General features: G+C 39.0%; 4 protein-coding genes and 1 non-coding gene across 6 annotated transcripts; 1 reads left to right on the top strand and 4 right to left on the bottom strand.

Moving 5' to 3' along the window:
* Nucleotides 1-739: 739 nt before the first annotated feature.
* On the bottom strand, nucleotides 740-10,588 carry polr3e (polymerase (RNA) III (DNA directed) polypeptide E). 2 transcript variants are annotated; one of them, XM_029527325.1, is made up of 21 exons: nucleotides 10,457-10,588; nucleotides 9,495-9,608; nucleotides 9,013-9,063; nucleotides 8,788-8,865; nucleotides 8,573-8,688; nucleotides 8,199-8,281; nucleotides 7,783-7,890; nucleotides 7,456-7,505; nucleotides 7,232-7,351; nucleotides 6,976-7,061; nucleotides 6,634-6,678; nucleotides 6,448-6,539; nucleotides 6,021-6,141; nucleotides 5,681-5,762; nucleotides 5,527-5,586; nucleotides 4,869-5,026; nucleotides 4,659-4,720; nucleotides 4,106-4,560; nucleotides 2,341-2,418; nucleotides 1,905-2,024; nucleotides 740-1,815 (listed from the first exon to the last, which is right to left on the bottom strand). In XM_029527325.1, the coding sequence occupies exons 2-21, from the start codon at nucleotides 9,531-9,533 to the stop codon at nucleotides 1,759-1,761; spliced, it is 2,061 nt and encodes a 686-aa protein (XP_029383185.1). In that variant the 5' UTR covers nucleotides 9,534-9,608; nucleotides 10,457-10,588; the 3' UTR covers nucleotides 740-1,758. The 2 variants fall into 2 exon arrangements, with proteins under 2 accessions (XP_029383185.1, XP_029383184.1); XM_029527324.1 differs by having other exon boundaries at nucleotides 741-1,815; nucleotides 1,905-2,027.
* Nucleotides 10,589-10,771: 183 nt separating this feature from the next.
* trnal-aag (transfer RNA leucine (anticodon AAG)) lies at nucleotides 10,772-10,853 on the bottom strand. Its single transcript has one exon. It is a non-coding gene; the product is annotated as a tRNA-Leu (tRNA).
* An 815-nt stretch (nucleotides 10,854-11,668) lies between these two features.
* On the bottom strand, nucleotides 11,669-12,708 carry LOC115059693 (interferon a3-like). Its single transcript, XM_029527326.1, has 5 exons — nucleotides 12,577-12,708; nucleotides 12,377-12,472; nucleotides 12,106-12,255; nucleotides 11,853-11,933; nucleotides 11,669-11,767 (listed from the first exon to the last, which is right to left on the bottom strand). Exons 1-5 carry the CDS (start codon nucleotides 12,706-12,708, stop codon nucleotides 11,669-11,671), a joined length of 558 nt encoding a protein of 185 aa, XP_029383186.1.
* A 2,939-nt stretch (nucleotides 12,709-15,647) lies between these two features.
* LOC115060182 (interferon a3-like) lies at nucleotides 15,648-16,687 on the top strand. Its single transcript, XM_029528037.1, has 5 exons — nucleotides 15,648-15,779; nucleotides 15,884-15,979; nucleotides 16,101-16,250; nucleotides 16,423-16,503; nucleotides 16,589-16,687. Exons 1-5 carry the CDS (start codon nucleotides 15,648-15,650, stop codon nucleotides 16,685-16,687), a joined length of 558 nt encoding a protein of 185 aa, XP_029383897.1.
* Nucleotides 16,688-17,315: 628 nt separating this feature from the next.
* Nucleotides 17,316-20,899, bottom strand: cd79b (CD79b molecule, immunoglobulin-associated beta). Its single transcript, XM_029527963.1, has 5 exons — nucleotides 20,748-20,899; nucleotides 18,989-19,300; nucleotides 18,793-18,911; nucleotides 18,157-18,210; nucleotides 17,316-17,953 (listed from the first exon to the last, which is right to left on the bottom strand). Exons 1-5 carry the CDS (start codon nucleotides 20,797-20,799, stop codon nucleotides 17,858-17,860), a joined length of 633 nt encoding a protein of 210 aa, XP_029383823.1. The 5' UTR covers nucleotides 20,800-20,899; the 3' UTR covers nucleotides 17,316-17,857.
* Between the last annotated feature and the right edge of the window lie 1,516 nt (nucleotides 20,900-22,415).

Raw genomic sequence — 22,415 nt, 5'->3', positions numbered from 1 at the left:
ATTTATTTTTCTCCTTTGCAACTATAGTATAGTATACTATACTATACTATAGTAGCTTCCTCTGATAGTTTCTCCTGCGCCTATGAGAGCAGCCAGTGGAAAAGGGTTAGAGTTCGAGTAAAAGTTGTTGATCCAAGGTGCTCAAATATATTTGGATTTTTTGTAATTGTAACATGTATTTCTCAAAGATAATACTTGATAATTGTATGTTAGCTTAGATTGTGAGTGAATGTTATGTTAAAGTGAAGTTCGGGTGTACCAAAATAACTTGATGTAATGCCTCCTGACACAGCAGCCTCAGGAAGACATGATTTGCTGCCTGATGTTCCTGTGTCCTTGTTTATGCTTAAAGATTGTGCACGTTCGTAGACGTCCTGTTAAATCACCTTGAGATGCACTTTAGAATTGCACAGGCATTTTTGATGCTCTTCTGCCACTTTATTTTTCCTGTCTTGTGTAGTTGATGCAAGTGTGATGTGCTACTGTTTGAATCATATTGTAGACCTGAATAATAATCTGCAGTGAGTATGTACGATGTGTTTTTACCTGTTTCATGACTGATTCTCATAGTTAATGTTTTTGCTCCGAGCAATAAAACATGAAGCAAGTTGAGACAGCAGCAGCATTTTTTTTTTTTCCTAAATGCACCATAGGAACGATTGGGTGTTTCGACAGCGGCACTAACCAAAAAGTCCAGTGTCAACACAGGGTCCACTTTCTTTATACGCTGCCTTGAATCCTGACAGATTAATGACAAAACTTCATTCCAAGTTTGCATCTTTATTTGCACTTGTCAAAAAATCACTCCTCTCACAAACAAAAATCTTTTCTAACATTCAACCAAGAAACACAAAACCTCAGCCATTTAAGTCACTCTCAGAAATGTAATATTTGACTCAATAATACAGAAATGTGGGAAAAGCCACATTTGATGTAGCAGCTTTCAGGTCTATGATTGCCAAAGACGTGATTTCAGTTTAACATGAGAACAATAGGGTGGGATTTTAGCATCTTTTTTCCCTTCAGTTTCAGCTTTCTTGACTCTTGAGTTTGGCAATGCTTCCCCAAGTGTCTTATTTTTTTAAAAATCAAGCACTTTTCATTGTCCATCCTAAAGCTCACACCTTACCATTGGGGTTTGGAGGTGGAATAAATACTCTGTTCCTTAACCAAATCAGATCCAACAAGATGTTTAAGGGACAGGAAAAAACAAACAGGTTTAAGGTTTCCTAACCACAAGGACTTAAACAATGTTTGCTTTGATAATACAGTAAATCATGCTTTCATTTCATCTGGCAAAGCTGAATTCACTTACAAGGAAAACACAATTCGAGCCTCCCCATAGCAAACACCACCCTGATCTGGTAAAAGTTTAATTGAAAAATAATCTGACATGAAGTCAAAAATCCAAAAAGTCTACCAGTAAACCATACGTGTATACTTCAGTTTCTTCATTTTTTAAAAAAATATTTATATTTCCCACCTCAGATTCTCCAACGGTCTGTGTGAGTATGTGAGGAGTTTCTGTCCTCCGCGCCGCATCAGGCTGTTCTCATGAACATCAGAGATGCTTCAGTTGAAACGAGAAAAGCTTTTTGTTCTGAGCAGAGTAGACGGCTGACCTCTATGTCCTCCAGTCATCTGCCCTTTGAGCTGGGCAAGCTGTGATTGGCTCTCATTTCTCTGACAGCCCTCCCTCTGGACACCTGGGAAGGGAATGGATTGGCTGACGGTGACCGCAAAGGCAGGATATTGGGGTCAGGACTGTATTGTTCCCTTCAGGTACCACATCCCTCCGTGGCTGCTGCAGCACTCCTTCAACAGGAGAACACCACACATCAGTGGAGAGCAAATACAAAAGCATCTTTAAAAAGGCGCACATTAAGTCTCAACACCAAGCTCACCTTGAGAAGCCGGTCAACATCTGCTTTAGAGACGTCTCCCAACTCCTGTGCCAGTCGGGTTTGTATCACCTGCCTCCTGACCCGGTAGTTCTTCGTGAACACGTCATACAGCAACCGACGCTGCTGCAGGAGGAAACAACATTTTATTACAAATTCATTTGGCCTTTGTATTGTTATGACGTTGGATGTGTAAGACTTTGTGGGTCATGAATTGGAAAATGTTGCAAGTGAGAGTCAGAGTGTGAATGTAAATAAAAGGAAAGATTTCCTCTGGCTGGCTAACAGACCTGTCGTACTAATTGTTTTCAATGTTACATTGCATGACACAATGTGTGTGGTGTGTGAAATTCATGTGAAACTCGGTAACATGGTTTGCGGTGTGTTTCAGCTGCAGGTCTAAGAGAGAGAGGAAGGATGTTGCTGTCGGAGTGTTTACCTTGTCAAAATCCTCTCCAGTCTCCCACAAACCAAACACCTTCTGCTCATCAGGGGCTGCTGTGCTCTGAGCAGGAAACTGCAGTTAGAAGGAGAGAGAAAAGTTAGAAAAGCAGCTGACCTCCTCCTAGTCAGATCAGAGTTGTTTAGAATGGCAGAAATTTATAATAAAGCATGAATGTTCATCAAAAGCATGATTCAACCATACAAATACCATTTTTAAAGTTATCCTCAAATTATAGCCAAGTATCGAAACTGTTCCTAAATTTGTTAGTCCTAAGAAGAGCAGGCCAACCACCTGAAGGATCAGCGCTGAGGATCAGAAATGGGGATTAACCCTCCAGACACAATCCATCTCCTTAAACTGACCTATGAACAGTTAGACATCTTGACAATGCCGTTTACAGCGAGTATAGACATCAAGTCAGATTCCAGACCTGCCTGTGTTTACAAAAGGCTTCCCAGATTAACCCTAAATTCATCAGTAATCAGCTTTGCTTTCAGGCCAATAAGTGGTTGCATAATAAAGATGGCAGCCGGCCTTTCCCTCCCTCACGGCAGTTCAAATCCTCTCATGTCAAGAATACTAATAGGATAAGACCTAAGTCAGGATAGGGCTGGTCCTGGCGGGAGACCTGGCGGATGTCATACCAACCGCGCCACTACACACCACGCCCTGCGAGTAAACACTGCACCGAGAAAAGGAGGGGGGGGGGGGGGGGGGGGAAAGCACAGCCGTTAAAGTATAAGACAGCATCTGACAATATGAAGACAAAGCAGCCAAAATACACACAAATATCAGGTGACTGCTGGAATTTGATTGGAACCTGAGAACTGTTTCTGTATTGCTTCAGTGCACCTGCTCTTTCACGAGCAACAAAGCTGAAGTAAAACGAGTGTTAATGTCGTTAATGTTGTTATTCTGTACGAGAAAACTGATAGCAACATCTGAGCTGCCATCACTGAAACCCCCGACCAGAGCTGTAGCAGCTGCTAATCCAAGACAAAGGCGACTGATCTCTACTTTCGAATGTGCAGGTGAGATGGGGAACCATTTCACTGTATCATCTGAGTCAATCTGAGCAAAGATAAAATCTAACTACTGTTTGAAAATGGTATGCGAGTCATTGCTCTGAAACTTCAACAGCTAAGTTGTGTTGCTCCGCATTTCAGCAGGTACTGAACAGTGGATGTGGTCACTGTACCTCTGAATGTGTCTCGCCTCTTCCTGTTGAGTTGTAGGAGCAGTGAGCAGTACAAGCCGTTACCTTTCTGTCCTACATTAGAATCTCTTTATCTAGAATTTCATGAGAATGAGCCACCTGGTTTACACTGGAAAATTAACAGGAACAATGATTTATGTGCACAAACCTTCCAAACAGATGATTAAGCAAATTGTGTTAAATCCATTGTTTACTGTGAAAGATAGAGGGAGTTGTGGCTGCTGTGAAAACTTTCCCAAGACGTAATGTCCTGCCTCAAAACGAAACGGTGTGCAGAGATGAGATGTCTGATAAAATCTTTAACTAGATTTCCAGGTCTCTATGTATTCATCTCATTAGCAACACCTTATGCAACCCATCCGCAACAATGCAGCACCTTACAGTGTTTTATCAGCCTACTGCTGACCTCAACAAACCCCGAACGGTGAGAGGAGTTTCACTGAACTGTCTGGCTGGAGGAAAGGAAACCAGCCCAGTGTGAATAATGTGGATTTAATCCTTCATTGTGACCAAAAAAAGATGAAGTCCTGCCTAAATACTCACAGGCACCATTATCTGTTTGCAGTGACAGAGCAGTATGGCATCCTGTAGCATGTGGTCCGATATGGAGTGGAAGATGCTCTGTCCCACTGGCATGGAAGCCAGGTGGAGGTTCATCAGCCTCTTTAGCTCATTCAACGTCAGTACAAAATGCTTCCTGAAAGTCTTTATCACAAAGTCCTGCAGCTCCTGGGACGACGAGTTACCATTAGTGTGATCGAAACTGGAGGAGGTGACACTGGGGTACCCATTTACAGTGCCATTAGGGATGTAGGACGAGGACGGGTGGCACGATGTGTCCATCGGCTCGTCTTCCTTGTCACTGGTGGGTTCCTGTTTGATGTGGATGGTGCTACCTGGCCTTTTAGCATCCAGGTCCTTCTGTAGGGACAACTTGTTTTCTTGCGCTCGCTCCTGAGCCATCTTCAGACGTTGCTCTCCGCTGATATGGACAGGTTCTGCAAACCAGACATCAACTCAGCTAACATTCATCCCTGATACCATTTAATACATTATCATCAAAATTTGGCAGTTAGAAATAAATGTTGGTACACACCAGGCTGAGGGGAATTCTTTGGCATGAAGTCTTCTTTAGAGAAATTAAAGACCTTTTCCAACCTTTAAAAATAAGAGACGCCATACATAAGACCTGACAAATCCTCAACTATCCTACAACATTGAACAGCATATTCATGACAACATTGCACTGCTGAGATAGCTGCAGTTAAAAACCCATCACCCCTCTGTTTCCCAGAGTGTAACCCACTTGCTCTGGATGCCGAGCCACAGCATGTGTTGCCTATGGGCAACATCTGAATGCTTCTTAATGAAGTCTAGATCAGTAGGCAACAGGAACTCCCAGCCCCGGTTGATTCGAGGTGTTGCCACATGCTCCAGGAACTCCTTCACATCCTCTGGGGGAAGCTGACAGAAACAGAAGGAAGGACTTGTTAGTCCGGTTTATCTGAATTAACTGAAATAAATGCTGTCTCAGGATGTCAGTAAGAAGCTAAGGCAAGTGTTCAAAGGTGTTTGAACCAACCAACTTTATTTTGTTCCTACTTCTTCATATAATAGTCAAATGAGGAAATACTCTTGAACAAGGATTATTTGCATATTCATATGAAAATGGTCAATCCAGCCTATGAAACAGTGATCTTACCAAAGGGAAACACTTCTCTACACAATATCCATGCAAGCAGTGGAGTTAATGTATGTCTCACTCCATGGGAATAACTTAACATGAAATGAGCCCTGAAAGCTGCACATACACTGAAGCTGTGTGCCTTTCGCAATCATTTTTATTCTGACACTTCCAGTTTTCCATATTATCATTCTGAACAAAGTGAAATGCAAATAAGATGTATTAAGAATGTGTGTGCTATGTTAGGTGAGCTTGGTATCTGAGTTACGTCGAGCCTTACTTTGATGATGGATGTGATCTCCTTTCTCATCACAGAGCGCTCCAGGGTGAACCTCCACATCTAAAGAAGAAAGACAGCACAGTCAAAAACAGATTAACAAACTGTCTGGTCTAAACCTGTAGGTGGTTTCATTCTGAGTAGTGCCCTAACTCACCACAAAGTCCCTGCCACGACAGAGCACTTCAGCAGGGACACCGCTGTGAGGACTGCAGGTGTTTTTAGGATATAGAACATCACTGAGAAATAGAGACACACAGAACCATTACTCAGCTGCAGGCCAGTGCTTAATATGTAAGATAATACATTCCCAACTCTGACTCTGTAGGCCACGCCATCTTCTTCTGAAATATTCTGAGTAACTTTAAACCCTCATTTTAAATTATAAATCTAAAAAATGTGACATTAGTCCCAAAACTAAATCAGTCTGTGGTGAAACTGCTTGTATATTTACTATTTAATTCAAAAACACAAGTGTGGATTCCCCTTACACTCACCTCTTAACAACCCAGTTGCCCTGAACCAACAGTGCCACCTGCTGGATGCAGCGCAATACAGCGGTGGAGTCTGTGCCAGAGGCAAGGAGACCCATCAGGTTAGCGAACGGCATTACCTTGACTGCAGAGTGGAAGGGAAAGGAGAGAAAAGGAAGAGTGTCCCATCATATGGCTAAATTCTTTACTGTAACATGATGAGTCCAAGATAAGGCAGGAAAACAAAAAGAGAGTGAATATTAAAAGGAGACAGGTGTGTTATTTAAATACCACCTCATATAATCTGAGTCTAAATCGCTGTCTGGCTTAAAGAAATAAAGAATTCATGGGAAACATGAATCCACTTTGAAGCAATGTCACGTTTTGGTCCATTTCATCATTCTGTTACCCTGAAAGTTTCCTTAGGAGATTGTTTTGGACGTTAACCTACCGTTCTTCATCAGGGTCTTGACTTGCTCTCCTAGCGGCAGAGTACGGAGTTGAGCCATGGACAGCACATTACTAGGTCCTACCGGCTTCACACTAACAACAGTTTGAAAAAGACAAAGTAGATTATGGTACTGACTCTCTTCAGGAGCTTCTAGGATCTTTTCAAAGAAGTTTGAGGAAAACTTACACTTTTTCCTCTGCAAGAGGAGGCATCAGCATTGCCAAGTATTCTCTGAGGAACAAGACAAGAAATAAGTCAGAAAGTGCAACATAATAAAAAAGGACATGCTGAACCAGTTCAGAATCTGATAAGATGTTTAATTTTTTTAAGTGCATCAATATCAACTAACATGGAAGTGACACACACAACAATTTGGACATTCACAGCTGACATCATAATTTAAATATATAAAACAAACAGGTAAATAGGAAATACCACAAAGGCGTTTCCATAAGCGAAAAATCTGAAGATGGCTGAAGCTAAAATACTCCCACTCCAAGGGAAAGCAATAAGAATAATGACACTCACTTCGGAGTTTTGACCAGCTGAGAATTCTCTGAAGTATCCACAGACTGACAGAACAGGTACTGCTTTTCATGCTCTGATCGGCTGTCCTGAATTAAAAACAATGACACAAACACTTGATGGCAAGATCTTCTCGCAGTGAGGGACAGCTACAATACAATCCAGCACACTAAAGAGTAAGATATTACCAGTATAAGTCTAGTAGAAAGAAATTGAAAAAGTAAGTTAATGCGGTTCCTAATGAATATGCGCACTCAACCTTGATACTGTGATAGTGGAGGTGAATCCAGGGCTCTTCTGCCTGCTTCTTCTGGAGGAACTCATATGACTGGATCCTCCTTTGCCGGGCCTGCTCAGACTCAGGACGAGCAAACCTCACCTAGAGTGGAACACAAGAAAGAATTCATAAGTTCTGTGTTTTCAAGGACATGTGAAGTCTGGGTGTTTCTATTTTTAAATGTCTGTGCATGTGAAAGTACTCACTGTGATGGCCTTGGCTTCTTCCTCGGCTTCATCTTGAGAAGAGTCTCCCCCTACAGACAGAAAACTACAGTTATCTAACAGTCATATTCAAATAGGTCAGATAATACAAGGCTTTAAGCTACTTTTAAACACTGATGAAAGTGTCATACTCAGCTGCTCCATGTGTAATAAATGGATCGGATTTATTCTTATTACAAAATACTTTTCTGTTATTGAAAGAACAAATAAAGAATAGAAAGTTGATAAAAAATAATGTGCTGCAGTAAAAAAAAAAACAAAAACAAAAAAAAAAAACAATCCTGCTCATTGAAAACCATAAATACACACCTTCATTAGCTGCTTCCCTCTCTCTGGTCTTGTTGTCCGCCTTGTCCAGATAAGAGAAGCTGGGTCTCAGCTGGAGGATTCCTGTCAGAGGTGTGATGTGAAGTTCACCTGTTGACATAAATGATACATCCGTCAGAAACCAAATGCTGGTTTTGATGAGTGATAATACAGCACTACTCAGATTTGGGCTTAGGTTAGTGTGCCATACAGACTGTCATCTTGAACATTAACATACATATTTGTCGTAACTTGGCAACAAATGATAAGAGAAGTGAGACTGATAAGGATTCGCATGGACTCTGTGAACATGTAAGTGACCTTTGTGCGTTTACCAGAAGCAACAGCAAAGTCAGGCTAATTAAAACACAAGCATGGTGGTGCAGTGGATTACAGAAACACAGCGTGCTGGCTCAGACCTTTGCGAAACACAGCAGCAGCATATCTGGAGGTGTTGGTGGTGGCTTGGATGGAGGAGAAGGTCTGCTTGTCCATCATTTTCCTTTAGGTAGAAAGCAAAGTGATCAATCCTTCAGTTCCATCTCTAAAGAAAATTTCACATGAGCTGTCTGCTAAAAGGATTACATAACAAGATTGATATCATGCTGTCAATTCACTGAATATACAGACGACAGTTAGCAGAAGCTTCATATTCAACAATCAGATATGAGAGTGGTACTGATCTTTATCTAAATCTCTACCATAAGCATATATGTTGTACTCTTCCTACATAGTCACAATAGCAGACAGACAACAACGCATTGAAATGGTAGAGGTATTATAGAATACATACACTGAATAGGTGCTGGTTTCATCAAAAGTTGTCCCATCCACATTCAGAGCTATTTGCTCTCCCTTACTGCGACAGTAGTTTGGACTCATTGTGTTCATAGCCATTTCCAACTCCACCTGTGTGCAAATAAAAATACAAAAAAAAGATTACAAACACTTGAATATTTTGGTTTTCTTAGGTGATGGACTGTACGTTAAGAAAAGAGCTTTCTATACCCTTTGCTGCTTGGGTTTGATCCTAGCTGTTAAATGGTTGACATCATCATAGGTCATGGTGGCCGGTCGGACAGGGTACTGCATCAGAAAGACACAGAGGGCCATTAAGTTGGTCACTTGGCACATCATCTTTCACTCACAGCATACATTAAAACAATAGAATTTCAGGAATCTAGCCACAAAGGGAGTTGAACTCATCAGTAGTGCATATAAGAAAAACCTTACCTGGAAAAGATACAGCTTATCTGCAAGGCTTTTGGCAAGGTACACATCAATCTAAAAGAAACGAAAAATATTGATCAAGTCATTCTCTGAATACACAAACTATCAGGAACTGGTGAAACAAAACTTTAGGCTCTGCAGACTTTTTAAGAGATGTGCCTGATGGTGACCGATTTGTTGTGTGCCCTAGATTTGCACATATTCTTCTGTAGTCATACCCCTCTGGTGAAAAAAAAAAAAAGAGCTTCATCTCATAAAAAAAAATACTTAAATAAAAGCTTAAAGTTAAATGTAGTGTTTTCTTATCATTAGTTTACATTTAATAAGCTTTCAGCTCCGAAGCTATTTTTACACTTAGATTGATTATTCATGCTAGGAGTATTTCCAGATAGAATACAGTGCCTGTGTTCACAATCAGTTACACCAGAATTTAAGTGTGAATTAAAATATCCGCAGCCTTAATTCTTTAAATTCAGAGTACACACCTCTTCTATAATGGGGTCATCATCATCCCCACTGGCCATATTGATGTGAGCAGATAGGGGAGGGGAGCAGAAATGAAACAGGAGGTGAGAGGCAGCAGACCTAAAAGATCCAACCTGGAAAAGAAAGACACAATAAGTTGTAGGGTTTTAATTGTGCAGACACACACTCCCATAATTTTTACCAAATGGCTCCACCCAGACTGCCAACAGACAAAACAGGTAACAAACAACTGAAGCAGTAAACCCGAAAAAATGTGCTCTAGCACACCAGCGTTACATTTATCACTTCATCAAGGTGTAAACCTCAGAGACCCATGTAGAGAAATGTTTAATGATCCCTGTCAGGAATGTGAACGAGTGAAACCGCTTAGCTTAATACACACAAACACCATGATCATGCAACTTGCCACAAGTGCTGCTGCTCCCTCTGACACAACCAGGTAAAACTCACATGATGTAACAGCTTGTAATTCACAACAAACGGCTGCTATTGTTAAAAAACACATAAAGGCAGACTTCGTACTTTCACAGGAACACCATGTCGGTGATGTCGGACGGTTTCAATACATCTAACGGTGAAATCTCGTTCTTCTGAAATCCACCAGCCTCTGGCTACATTAGCCGCATTAGCAAGGTAGCATCAAAAACCTCTCCCTTGCCACAGGGCCTGGACTTCACACAGCAGGGGCTGGCTTCTTGTTTTTTTTACTGGCATGACAGACATCTTTAAAAGACAGCAGGACAGAGGGAATGACTAAAAGACTCCCCCCCCCCCCCCAGGTTGTCAGGAAACGTGTGAGCAACGACACTAGCTAACGTGCTACAAACCAACTACCCGAGTTCGCTAGGCAACTTTAGCCTAGCATTAGCAGAGCTAGTAAGTGTGAATAAGACACAGTCCGCCTTCAGGGCCTGTTGTCGCCCCCCCCCCGAGGAGAACCGGGGATGGTTACGGAGCTCACCTGCACACTTCGCTGGACGGCGTCGGCTATCTCATCCGTGTGAGGACATGCGGTGTGTGGGGCAGCAGGAGGCGGAGGCGTTTAGCTCCTGCTGAGGTCTGCCACTGTAGCCTCTGCTCCACACAGACACGTGGGGAGGAGCCCTGACCCATGATGCTTTGCGGCTCCGCTGCACCGTTATAGTTTCTCACTCCTCAAAAAAAGTATATATGCATGTTTTTTATATTCACTATTAAGCTATACGTTCCTGTGAAAAGGAGGCAATTAAAAAGGGAATGACTTTTATAACCTCACTGTGATAAAACAAAAGGTTCCTGGCAGCGGTGGGATTCGAACCCACGCCCCCGAAGAGACTGGAGCCTTAATCCAGCGCCTTAGACCGCTCGGCCACGCTACCTCTGTACAGTGGTCCTCCATAACATCATAAAAATAATCGTTATTATTTAACGACTTAAAGCTGCTGCTGCAAAGCTCGCTTTTAATTTGCGGTGGACCTTAAATTGTAAATCTCGTCTTTTTTTTTAAAGAAATTTACCTCTGCAAACAGGAACATGCACGCGCCTGCATTCCGATGGTGGAAAACGTTTACTTATGCAGAGTGTTGCTAGAAAAAAAAAAAAACACAAAGACTGACACACAATCACGCTCGCATTGACACTGACGGTCCCTTTGGAGTCACCCGTTAACCGTGACATGCATGTCTTTGGTACGGCGGGAGGAAACCGGAGGACCCAGGCCGGGAACCGAACCCGTGACCTTCTTGTTGTGGGGCGACAAGCGCTGCAAAAATAAAACCATTACCGCTCTTTTACAGCCGTCTGAGTGTGACTCATAATTAAACCCGAAAACAAAAAAAAGGTGTCAGACTCACCTGGACGTTCATTTCTCCTGTATACATTTGTGTCTAATCATTTAAGATCTTTGCCAACTCTTGAGAATAAAACAATGGTTACAATGGTTGTTATTTGCTTGAATAATAGTTTTTTTTATTGTTTTTAAAAGTAAAAATATAAATAAATACATAGATTTCAATTTGTTCAGTGTAAATAATAAAATAAAGTAAATAAATAAGAACATCGATCAACACAAAAAAGTAAGCTTGTCATTAAAAAAAAAAGCAGGGGTGTATTAATGCAATAAATAAATGAATAAATAGCCATATAAATAAAAAGACAAGCTAATAAATGAATGCATCTTTCAGGCCATCAGAGTTTAGTTAGCGTGGAGCAGAGGTGAAAGCAGTTGGTCAGCTCTCATCAAATGGGCTTTAATTTCCCTCCTGATCAGCTCCCAGGATTCAGCAGTGTGGCCCTAAACACACAAGGACATGGTCATCAGAAAAATCCACAGATCTTTAAGAGAAGAGTTAGTTTGATAGACAGAAAAACAAACTTACCATTTCTTTTAGGACATTGCGTGTAAGTCTCTTAAAATACAGGTGCAGCTTCTTGTTCTTCTTGTGGCTGTGGCCCCCAATCTAAATGAATAAAAGTTAAAAATCTGTTTATAAACAGCAGAAAACTTGGTGACACTGTTGTCATGGAACTGTTCATTAATCAGAAAAAAACAAAGCAAAAGCAGAAACCAGACAGAGAGCCTTGAAGCATTTAGTCTGAAATGTGAGGGAATAAGTGAGGCCGTGTACTTACACAGGAGCGAAGGCCTTCAGCCTGCTGGGTTACAATATTGAGAAGGTCCCTCAGTGGTTTGTCCTCCCAGGATGCTGAGCTGTGATCCTCCTCAAACAGCTCCACCACCTCATCCAGAGTCTGCACTACAAAGCCAATCTTATCCTCAGCCTAGAAGAAGAGGACAACACATTTATGACTGTTTGACAGCTGAAAGAGGAGCAGACAGAGGAACACAGACATTTCTCTGACATTCCTCACATTAAAGGAAGAAGCTGAGTTGAAGACTTACGGATGCTCTGGACGCCAGACTGTACAGATCGTTAGGGAAGGCCACAACGTTCTCTGCTTCCACAGCATCCTCAGTGCTGTTAGTGGAATTATGAGCCTGCATCGCAAACACAAACACACACATCAGGCTGTTGAGTTAAACACAAATTAAATTCATTCACTTAGGATCTTTAGGGACTTTGAAACATGAAGTTTACTCACCATGGAATCCACAAGATCCAGACAGTTTTCACTGTACTGTCTGAATTTATGATCCATCCAGTTGCACCTCAGCGAAGAGCCTGCACTGTACAGAGCCACAAACAGGCAAACAAAGAAGATCCTGTTGACCATTTTTAAAAAGCAACAAGTTGTCTTTGTAGAGAGCAAGTTTAGTTGTGTGCTGGAGTTGTGTTGTGTTGTGCTGGAGCATACCTGCAGCTCCTCATTTATAGCAGCACTGAACTATTTCATTTTCCTCACACAAACCTGCAGGGAAAACCTGCTCACCTCCACGTAAACTGTGGCTTTCACATAGTTCAAAGGTCAAGATCATCTCACACATTTCAGACTTCAATTCAATTCTGGATAAAAAGACAAACACACACAATGAATAACTATTGTTCCCACATAAAAAAATAAAAAAAAATAGCAAATGTCACAGCAGAGTTAAATTCAATACAGTGTTCCACATATTAAAAAAACAATGCTGCATAAGCATAATAGAAACCTTTGGAAACTATAAAATATGAAGCATGAAAGTAAAGATATATCTCTCCTATTTCAATATTAGAAATGTTTACTGTTCAATAATTAAAATTATGAAATGAATGAAAACAATAAAATAAAAATGCTTTTAAAGTTTTATAATAAAATAAAACATTTGCTCCAAATAATTTTTCCTCACAGTAAAATTTGCTATGAAATGCTTCTTTGTTTGATTGTTAAAATTGCATGAATGTTTGTTTCTGTGTTGATAATAATTATTTACTGATAAAGCTGCAGGTGTGACTCTCTCCATTAGGCGCTGTAAAGGGAAGTTCCTCTATAAAGAAAATGAAAGTGGCTCCGTGACTGTGGCCTGTGCTGACGCTCATTCACATGAAATGGTCAAAGATCTCTCACATTGATCAGCATGAGAACCTGATCGCCTACAAGGACGGGGAATCTCTCTCTATTTTTGTTTACACATCACAGCACATTTTGAGTCAGAGAGAACTGAATAGACACTTTACCAGGGCCATTAAATCTGTATTTATTCAGTTAAATTACATGTCTGCTTTTTAAAAGTGCATGATGAGAAATGCATTGATCTGTATTATTAGAGCATGATTTTTCTCAGTGAATATTCTGTCTGCTCTGTGCATTCAAAAGGAAAACGTGTACAATAGAAACACACTGATAATAAATCCTGTTTAATGATTAAATCTCAATAAAGACATATGTTGTAATAGCTGCATACCATTGCTTCAAAGTGAAGTATCAGCATATGAAACATGCCTTTAGAAAATGAAAGTGACCGTGGCCTGTTTTTTGAGTCTGTGACAAACCTTTATGCTTACTGTGATGTCAAAATGAAATCACACGTCATGTTTCTCAAGAAAAACCAAACACCAATGATCTTGTTATTATTTTACAAATTCATAAAAAAATGTTCTATGATTATTGTAAATACAAACCATAAGTAAACTTGATATTAATAGTTCTTGCAGGATATCTGTTTGTTTTTACTGATTAAAATTTGAAATAATTTCAACTGAAAACAAACACACACAAACAAACCACAAAACAATCAACACATAAAAAATAACATTTACCTCACTCAGTATCTTGTGCTGGTAATATGCTGATAAGCTACACATACCATACACATGTCCTTTACCCTCCTCAAGATAAAAGCCATAGAAGTCTGCCTTGTCCAACTTCATTTTTATGAAGTATTATTTATATGTCTGGCCTATTTTGAATTTTGGAGATATGTAAAATAAGCCTGGAAGCCAAAATCAAATAAAACCTGTTAACATCAGTTAAAGCTCAGCTTTATTAAGGTCCTGTGGCACATGTGATGTGTCCCCTAAAAAAAGAAAAGACATAAGAATGCATAAATTCAGCACTTTTCTTTTGGTAATTGTAAGACCTTTACCTGATCAGGCATCCACTGATCGTGACTTATAAAGAAAAGAAAATCATTACATGATTTATTTTTGCTTTGTTTCTGTTCAACCTATGTTGTTTTGTTGTAATTTGACAGGACAGAGAATATTTACATATACATTAATATTACTGTGATGCATTTCTCATATGTAAAAAAAAAGAAAAAAAATGAAATGATAAAACACAGAAGTAACCTGCCAAAATAAAAGTCCATGCTGTCCAGTCACTTCTTAAAAGGCACTGGTAATGAGACGCTGTGTGCTTTCATGTTGATTATTCTCTGACTCAAAATGTGCTGTGATGTGTAAACAAAAATAAGGAGAGATTCCCCGTCCTTGTAGGCGATCAGGTTCTCACGCTGATGAAGGTGAGAGATCTTTGACCATTTCATGTGAATGAGCGTCAGCACAGGCCACAGTCACGGAGCCACTTTCATTTTCTTTATAGAGGAACTTCCCTTTACAGCGCCTAATGGAGAGAGTCACACCTGCAGCTTTATCAGTAAATAATTATTATCAGCACAAAAACAAACAATCAACTATAACAATTCAAGCAGTATTTTATATATATTTTTTTAGATTATGAGGAAAATTAATTTGGTGAAAATGCTTTTATTACTCCTTTAGCAATTTAATGATTTTAAATATCAAACTATGAGAGATATGAGATAGTTTAATTTTGTAATGGCATGTATATATTTACGTTATTTCTCATATTATATTATATATTTCTATGTTCTATTTTGTATATATTATGATCATCATAAGGTGCTGCTACACAGCAGCATTGTTTAACATGTATTTGTGTGTAAGGTCGTATTGAATTTAACTCTGCTGTGACATTTGCTATTTTTTTTTTTTTATGTGGGAACAATAGTTATTCATTGTGTGTGTTTGTCTTTTTATCCAGAATTGAATTGAAGTCTGAAATGTGTGAGATGATCTTGACCTTTGAACTATGTGAAAGCCACAGTTTACGTGGAGGTGAGCAGGTTTTCCCTGCAGGTTTGTGTGAGGAAAATGAAATAGTTCAGTGCTGCTATAAATGAGGAGCTGCAGGTATGCTCCAACACAACACAACACAACTCCAGCACACAACTAAACTTGCTCTCTACAAAGACAACTTGTAGCTTTTTAAAAATGGTCAACAGGATCTTCTTTGTTTGCCTGTTTGTGGCTCTGTACAGTGCAGGCTCTTCGCTGAGGTGCAACTGGATGGATCATAAATTCAGACAGTACAGTGAAAACTGTCTGGATCTTGTGGATTCCATGGTGAGTAAATTTCATGTTTCAAAGTCCCTAAAGATCCTAAGTGAATGAATTTAATTTGTGTTTAACTCAACAGCCTGATGTGTGTGTTTGTGTTTGCGATGCAGGCTCATAATTCCGATAACAGCATTGAGGATGCTGTGGAAGCAGAGAACATTGTGGCCTTCCCTAACGATCTGTACAGTCTGGCGTTCAGAGCATCCGTAAGTCTTCAACTCAGCTTCTTCCTTTAATGTGAGGAATGTCAGAGAAATGTCTGTGTTCCTCTGTCTGCTCCTCTTTCAGCTGTCAAACAGTCATAAATGTGTTGTCCTCTTCTTCTAGGCTGAGGATAAGATTGGCTTTGTAGTGCAGACTCTGGATGAGGTGGTGGAGCTGTTTGAGGAGGATCACAGCTCAGCATCCTGGGAGGACAAACCACTGAGGGACCTTCTCAATATTGTAACCCAGCAGGCTGAAGGCCTTCGCTCCTGTGTAAGTACACGGCCTCACTGATTCCCTCACATTTCAGACTAAATGCGTCAAGGCTCTCTGTCTGGTTTCTGCTTTTGCTTTGTTTTTTTCTGATTAATGAACAGTTCCATGACAACAGTGTCACCAAGTTTTCTGCTGTTTATAAACAGATTTTTAACTTTTATTCATTTAGATTGGGGGCCACAGCCACAAGAAGAACAAGAAGCTGCACCTGTATTTTAAGAGACTTACACGCAATGTCCTAAAAGAAATGGTAAGTTTGTTTTTCTGTCTATCAAACTAACTATTCTCTTAAAGATCTGTGGATTTTTCTGATGACCATGTCCTTGTGTGTTTAGGGCCACACTGCTGAATCCTGGGAGCTGATCAGGAGGGAAATTAAAGCCCATTTGATGAGAGCTGACCAACTGCTTTCACCTCTGCTCCACGCCAACTAAACTCTGTTGGCCTGAAAGATGCATTCATTTATTAGCTTGTTTGTTCATTTGTTTATTTATTTAGCTACTTAATTATTTTTGTATTTATCCAAAGAGTGCAAAGGCCCCTTTCAAACTGTCATGTTTGTTATTTATTTATTGTCTAACTCTAACTGAGTTGATCCATATGCATATTCATGCAGATCCATATTTATTTTTTATTTATTTATTTTTCTATTTGCTTGATCAAACTGTAGTCTAGTTTACATTTTTTTTTACGTTATTATCAATAAAAACAAGTCTTACAGCAATTACAAAATGTTTATTGTTTTATTCCTGTTGGGAATTGGCAAAAACTTCAGCTTTGGCAGTTAACTGAACAGTCTTTAAAATGAAAAAAATTCACCAAACTTAAATAAATATATTATTAACATGTTAAGTTGATTCAACTGTTATGCCTGATTTACAGTAAAATAACTATTTCAGCTATTTATTCATTAAATAATATATTACTGATATATACTGATTATTGTCTAATTTTGTCATTGTTCACATATCTTGACAACTAATTTATTTTAGAATCCAGTGTAGACATACGTAGCATTATTTTTACATTGTTGGATAGAAAATTGTGAAAATGAGATTCAACTGCATTAAAATGTGTTTATTGTCATTATTCCCATCACACAAAGGAAATATAAAACGATTTTGATGTAGTCATACAACAAATAAACAAGTAGACGCTAATTGATGCCAAATTTTCGTCTCAAAAAGTGTCTGCCTGTTTTTAAAACTACTGTTGTTACAAAATAAAAGAAAAAAAATATACAGAAAACGCTGACTTTAGAGTCGCCGCTTTAAAATCATACGCAAAACTATTTTTGACTGAAAAACTCTCTGAGGCACCAAAAACATCAACTGAAAAAATCAGCTGTTCAGATGGATTTCCATTTCCAGTGTTACTAAGTAGCACAGAATCAACAGCACATATAGCAAACATCCTACAAAGTATATGATAAGTAAACTGCTACACATTTACAAATAGACTCCACACCCTTCAGGATTTAACGGTACATCGCCCCGCCTGAGCGATGTATCATTGTCAACTCACATCGTATCATGAACAACATGTCATCTGTTGTTTTTTGTGAAACTGCTGAGGTGGCGAAGTGATGGCATGGTTCAGTAAAGTCAGTCTTTCTCCCATGGGGCCTCAGTTCCCTCAGCCTGGGCGTAGATGGAGAGTTCCTCATACAGACCTCCGCCACAGGTCTCAATCGCCAAGCCCTGAGAGAAGGAAACAAGACAGTTTTAGTCATGGTACATGTGCATGTATGAGTAATGAGATCTAAAATTGTGAAAGTTCGTTACAGCTTTCATTTGCAGATGGATCAACCTAACTCACAGATAAAGTTGTGCAGCAGCTAAATGCCAAATGTTCTTCAGTGAAATGAAGCATTATTTGCAAAATAATCAAAATCAAAACAAACCTCATAGATGTGATCAGTTTCAGGCTCCTCATACAAGCTGTCCCCCTGCTCTGACTGTTTAGGAAAAAAAAAATCATGCAGTTCAGAAAACATAGTCAAGCAGAAAACATTCCAGTAAAACCTTTTTTAAACCCCATGGAGCTGGACATTTAGAAGACATCCACTGTCCTGCAACTAATGACTGTCGCTAATCTCCCCATTCATTTATTGATAAATCAACTGTTTTGTTCATAAAATGCCAGAAAATTGTGAAAATAGAAACCCATTACGTATGATGTCGCCAAATGTCTTGTTTTGTTTGTCAGTTTTTAGGATTCTTCCATTTAAAAAAATGGCTGCAGATTCACTCTGTTGATTGAACTAATGGGTTAATTAGCTAATTAGCTCTAAGACCAACAATCTTTCAATTGTCCCTTCTCTCTTTCTTAATCAGTAAACTTCAATCAAGTTATTTACTGTCTCTGCCTCATATGTAAAACTATGAACTGATTCTATTCCATTGAACAGACAAATTAAACTGAGATGACGACACCTTGGCCTCTAAGAAATGAAAGAAACAATGAATAACAAAAATATCTAAGTTGGAAAACTAAGCACATAAGCCCAACAGAGCGTTTTGTCCATCCTGTTCCTCACCAGCGTTCGCTTGCGCAACACTGCGGCAGCAATGCACACAGCCAACATCAGGGCCTGGAAGATGATGAGCCCGTCCTTCATCCTGCTTTGGTGCTGTGCCCTCTTAAGGTTGACGTGTTCTGTAACAGCAAAGACAACATTGAATGACCAGCTGTGGTGTTTGTGTAGGTCCATAGATTTTGGCGTGGCTACTTACTCATCACTTTAACTTCAGTTCCAGATCCATATTCACTGTTGATCTTGCAGAAGTAAACTCCGCTGTCCTCTATCCGAGCCTTCACGATGGCCAAGAGGCTGTATGTCTTCGATGTCGATGTCTCACGAAGTGAAACATTATACTGATTTGTTGGTTTGCCAGTTGGAGGGTACGGCTTACTTGAGTCAGCCTTGTACCATTCCACATTGAAAGGCTTTGTTGCATTTGTGGAACAGTAAATGGTCACATTGCGGCCACTCTTTATGCCATAAAACCGGGGCTTCTGCATTATATTCACCACAGCCTCTGGAGCTGGATGAAAATGGAGGCAAACTGTCACATTGTTGAAATAACAGTCACTATATTTCTACTAAGACAGGTAGTTTGGCTGTTTTTTCTCCAGCAGTGGAAGTAAAACCTAATCATTTCCATTTGATGCAATTGGTTATTATATAGAATAATAAATATTGTCTTATATAATATTGGCATCAACATTGTTAATCAGTATTTACTCTCAAAGCTACTTGTTTGAATCCAAATTATATATAGTTGGACATTTTAAAGTCGCTTACAATTATATAATCATTGTAGTGCCAAAGCCTGCACCTAGTGATTATTTTCATTAGTGATTTATTGATTAGTATCACTTGTTTGGTAGAGATGAGGGTGAAACATTCACACTTCATGTTTTGTCCAAGTAACCAAACGAACCCCATTTATTTTAAATGTACAACATATGAAAGAAAGAAAATCAGCAAACTGCACACAGTTAGAATTCAATGGAAAATGGAAAATCCCTGATGTTTCTGCTCGACAGTAAAGATGAAAAATCAGCTCATTGGATTTGCAATTTTATATTAAATTTTTGTTTATACGTTTCAGAAATGTATCTAATTTGGCAGCTTGACGTTGAATGAAAACTACAGAAATTTTAATATATATATATATATATAGAGCTCATCAGACAATGAGAGCACTAAACAGTCTTTACTGCAGAAGTTAACTTCCCGTTTTGGAGTTAAAGACCATTGGTCAGTTGGTTGTATGAAAGGTTGAGTGAACAATTAGTGTAAAATTGTTTATTGATTGATTAGGCTAATGATCAAGGTAATGCATTTTTCACTTTTTTTTCTTTTTACATTTTACTGAGTGACAAAGTTATAAGAATTAAATCAAATAATTATAGTAGTTGTAAGATTTTGAATGAACAAGATGGAAAATAATATAATTGACGATGTGATTAGTCCAACTTAATGCGACAGAGGTGATCAGCCTCTGGTTGTTGTGGTGCTGGATTTCACTACTGATGGTTGTTTTTACGCTTGCTGTACGTAAAGATCATCTTTAAAAAAAAAAAAAAAAGTTATCCGGATTATTTTTCTAAATTCAAATATGACGACGAATAAAGTAACAGATTGATTAGGTAGATGTTACGTATCAAAATAATCTAAGACAACCTCAATTCATTAACATGACAATAATGTGCAGCCTCTGTCTCAGAGCACAACTTCCTCTTTCCTCCCAGATGGCCAGGAAGTAATGGTATTGTGGACTCAAAAATAACATGCAAAACATTTCTGTGCAGTGTAACGGTGGTTTAACAGACAAAAGTTACAAATAAAGTGGATCATTAAACTTTTTGCTTCAAATTTTTATGCTTTTCTTTTTGATATCAATATATCGTGAGACTAAAATTGCTGTTTGCATCATTTTAGTTTCAAGTATCAAAATCGTATCATATTGCAAAATTAACATTTACCTGACAGAGTAATCAAGGCAAGGGACCAGCTTCCCACCAGCAACCAGCACATGGTGACATGCACGAAGAGAAAGGATCCAAAGAACCTCTAATGTCAAGCCTGCACGTTTCCAAATGTCTCTGCAGTCTCGAAAATGTTGTGAACAAGAGAAAAAGAGCCGTCTGCCAGAGTGGGCTGTCTGCAGTAACACACACTTAAATATCAGGCAAATGAGGGGAAGAGACCTGAGAAGGAACCAAAATAACTCCGAGCTGCAGCCCACACTTTTACCATCAAAAACGCCTTCAGCTTCATTCACACATGCTCCATTTTTATCAACAGAAGAAACGATGAAGGGAAACCGCAACTGTAAGGGATTTGAAAGGCAGTTTAGGGAAGGATTTTGAAAGATTCCAGCTTTGGCACAAGTTGACATGTTACATGATACAAGCGTTTATGTAACATCTGAGTTTCAGTATCAATACTAACTATTACTTTTAGATTTCCAATTTTTCTACACAGCTTGTGATGTCTGACAAGAGTTTGGGGGTAAAATTAAATGGAACAAGAAAAGGTTAGATTTCAATAAGGAACTAACTGATCAAGGAGCAGGACAATGTTACACACATCCATGGCATGAAAACATTTTGATGTAGTAAAAAAAAAAAAAAATTAAGGTCTTAAGTGAGTTTGCATCTCGGTCAGCCTGACATGAGATGATAATACAATGTCAAAACAGAAAAGACTAAAAAATATGTGCTGTCGTGCTCTCATTGATCATGTGGTGAAGGTGACAAACCTCTTTTTAGCCTTTTTCATATATAAAGTTTATATCTTTTTTTTTAAATCTGCTATCATTTTGTTGTTTTTTGACAAAGAGCGGTTGGTTATGTTAATATTCTGGTTATAAATAAGAACATCAGGGGTTTTCACTGATATTTGATATTCAAAATATTTACATTTGTGTGTGTGTGCGTGCAATGATTGTCATCCCCGCTTGTTACTGTAAACATTCACTCCTACAGATGAAATTAATACTTTACAATCAACGTAAGAAGTCCACCAGCAGTACTTGGACTATTGTGTCTCTTGCTTGATTTGTTTGAATTTAAATAGATGGTTTTTGCTTTAGTAAGGGTTACTTTGAGCTGCATTTTCATACATGTTAATTTTAGGACAAAAAAAAAACAAACAAAAAAACCTTTGGGTCCATTGACAATTTTAAAAATGGACAGCCTCAACATCATATAGTCAGATTTCTCTGCTGCTGTCACACTGGGAGGGGTCGATCAGGATGAGGCCATGTTGGTTAAGATGTTAAAATGCAAATATAATATTTCAACTATTTAACTATTGACTTGTCTGAACAACGCTATCTCCTTCTCTGCATAATGCTTATTTTAATGCATCTCTGTGCTGGTGTTTTTAAACCAAAATGTCCTTTGGTCCAGACAGACAGACAGACAGACAGACAGATCTCCACAGGCAGCAGCTGTAGCTTCATGACCTTTGTTAGTCATTTATGGTACCCAGGGGCATCAAATGCATCTTCTACGAAAGACACAGTGTTGTAAAATGGCTCACCACTTCTTGAACAGACTCAAATCCACATCACAATGAACTGTGTTAAATTTTTGTGTGCTGTATCATTTATCTGCAGGTGATAACATTTATTTTGTCCAACACGG

Source organism: Echeneis naucrates, chromosome 19 (genome assembly GCF_900963305.1).
Source record: "Echeneis naucrates chromosome 19, fEcheNa1.1, whole genome shotgun sequence".
NCBI classification, from domain to species: domain Eukaryota; kingdom Metazoa; phylum Chordata; class Actinopteri; order Carangiformes; family Echeneidae; genus Echeneis; species Echeneis naucrates.
Note: the sequence above shows the minus strand (reverse complement) of the source record. Positions and strands in the feature narration are given on the sequence as shown.

Bases quoted from the DNA above. Each gene is read 5' to 3' on its own strand.
- polr3e (XM_029527324.1), bottom strand. From the start codon at position 9,533: ATGGCCAGTGGGGATGATGATGACCCCATTATAGAAGAG. The intron at 8,282-8,572 runs GTATGTATTCTA...TTCTACCTAAAG, and splicing joins GAAACCAGCACCTATTCAGT to GAAAATGATGGACAAGCAGA. The intron at 7,352-7,455 runs GTGAGTACTTTC...GTTCCACTCTAG, and splicing joins AAGAAGCCAAGGCCATCACA to GTGAGGTTTGCTCGTCCTGA.
- LOC115059693 (XM_029527326.1), bottom strand. From the start codon at position 12,708: ATGGTCAACAGGATCTTCTTTGTTTGCCTGTTTGTGGCTCTGTACAGT. The intron at 12,256-12,376 runs GTAAGTCTTCAA...CTCTTCTTCTAG, and splicing joins GTCTGGCGTCCAGAGCATCC to GCTGAGGATAAGATTGGCTT. The intron at 11,934-12,105 runs GTAAGTACACGG...TTATTCATTTAG, and splicing joins CTGAAGGCCTTCGCTCCTGT to ATTGGGGGCCACAGCCACAA.
- LOC115060182 (XM_029528037.1), top strand. From the start codon at position 15,648: ATGGTCAACAGGATCTTCTTTGTTTGCCTGTTTGTGGCTCTGTACAGT. The intron at 15,980-16,100 runs GTAAGTCTTCAA...CTCTTCTTCTAG, and splicing joins GTCTGGCGTTCAGAGCATCC to GCTGAGGATAAGATTGGCTT. The intron at 16,251-16,422 runs GTAAGTACACGG...TTATTCATTTAG, and splicing joins CTGAAGGCCTTCGCTCCTGT to ATTGGGGGCCACAGCCACAA.
- cd79b (XM_029527963.1), bottom strand. From the start codon at position 20,799: ATGTGCTGGTTGCTGGTGGGAAGCTGGTCCCTTGCCTTGATTACTCTG. The intron at 18,912-18,988 runs GTAAGTAGCCAC...TTGCTGTTACAG, and splicing joins AACTGAAGTTAAAGTGATGA to AACACGTCAACCTTAAGAGG. The intron at 18,211-18,792 runs GTGAGGAACAGG...TTTCCTAAACAG, and splicing joins TGTTGCGCAAGCGAACGCTG to TCAGAGCAGGGGGACAGCTT.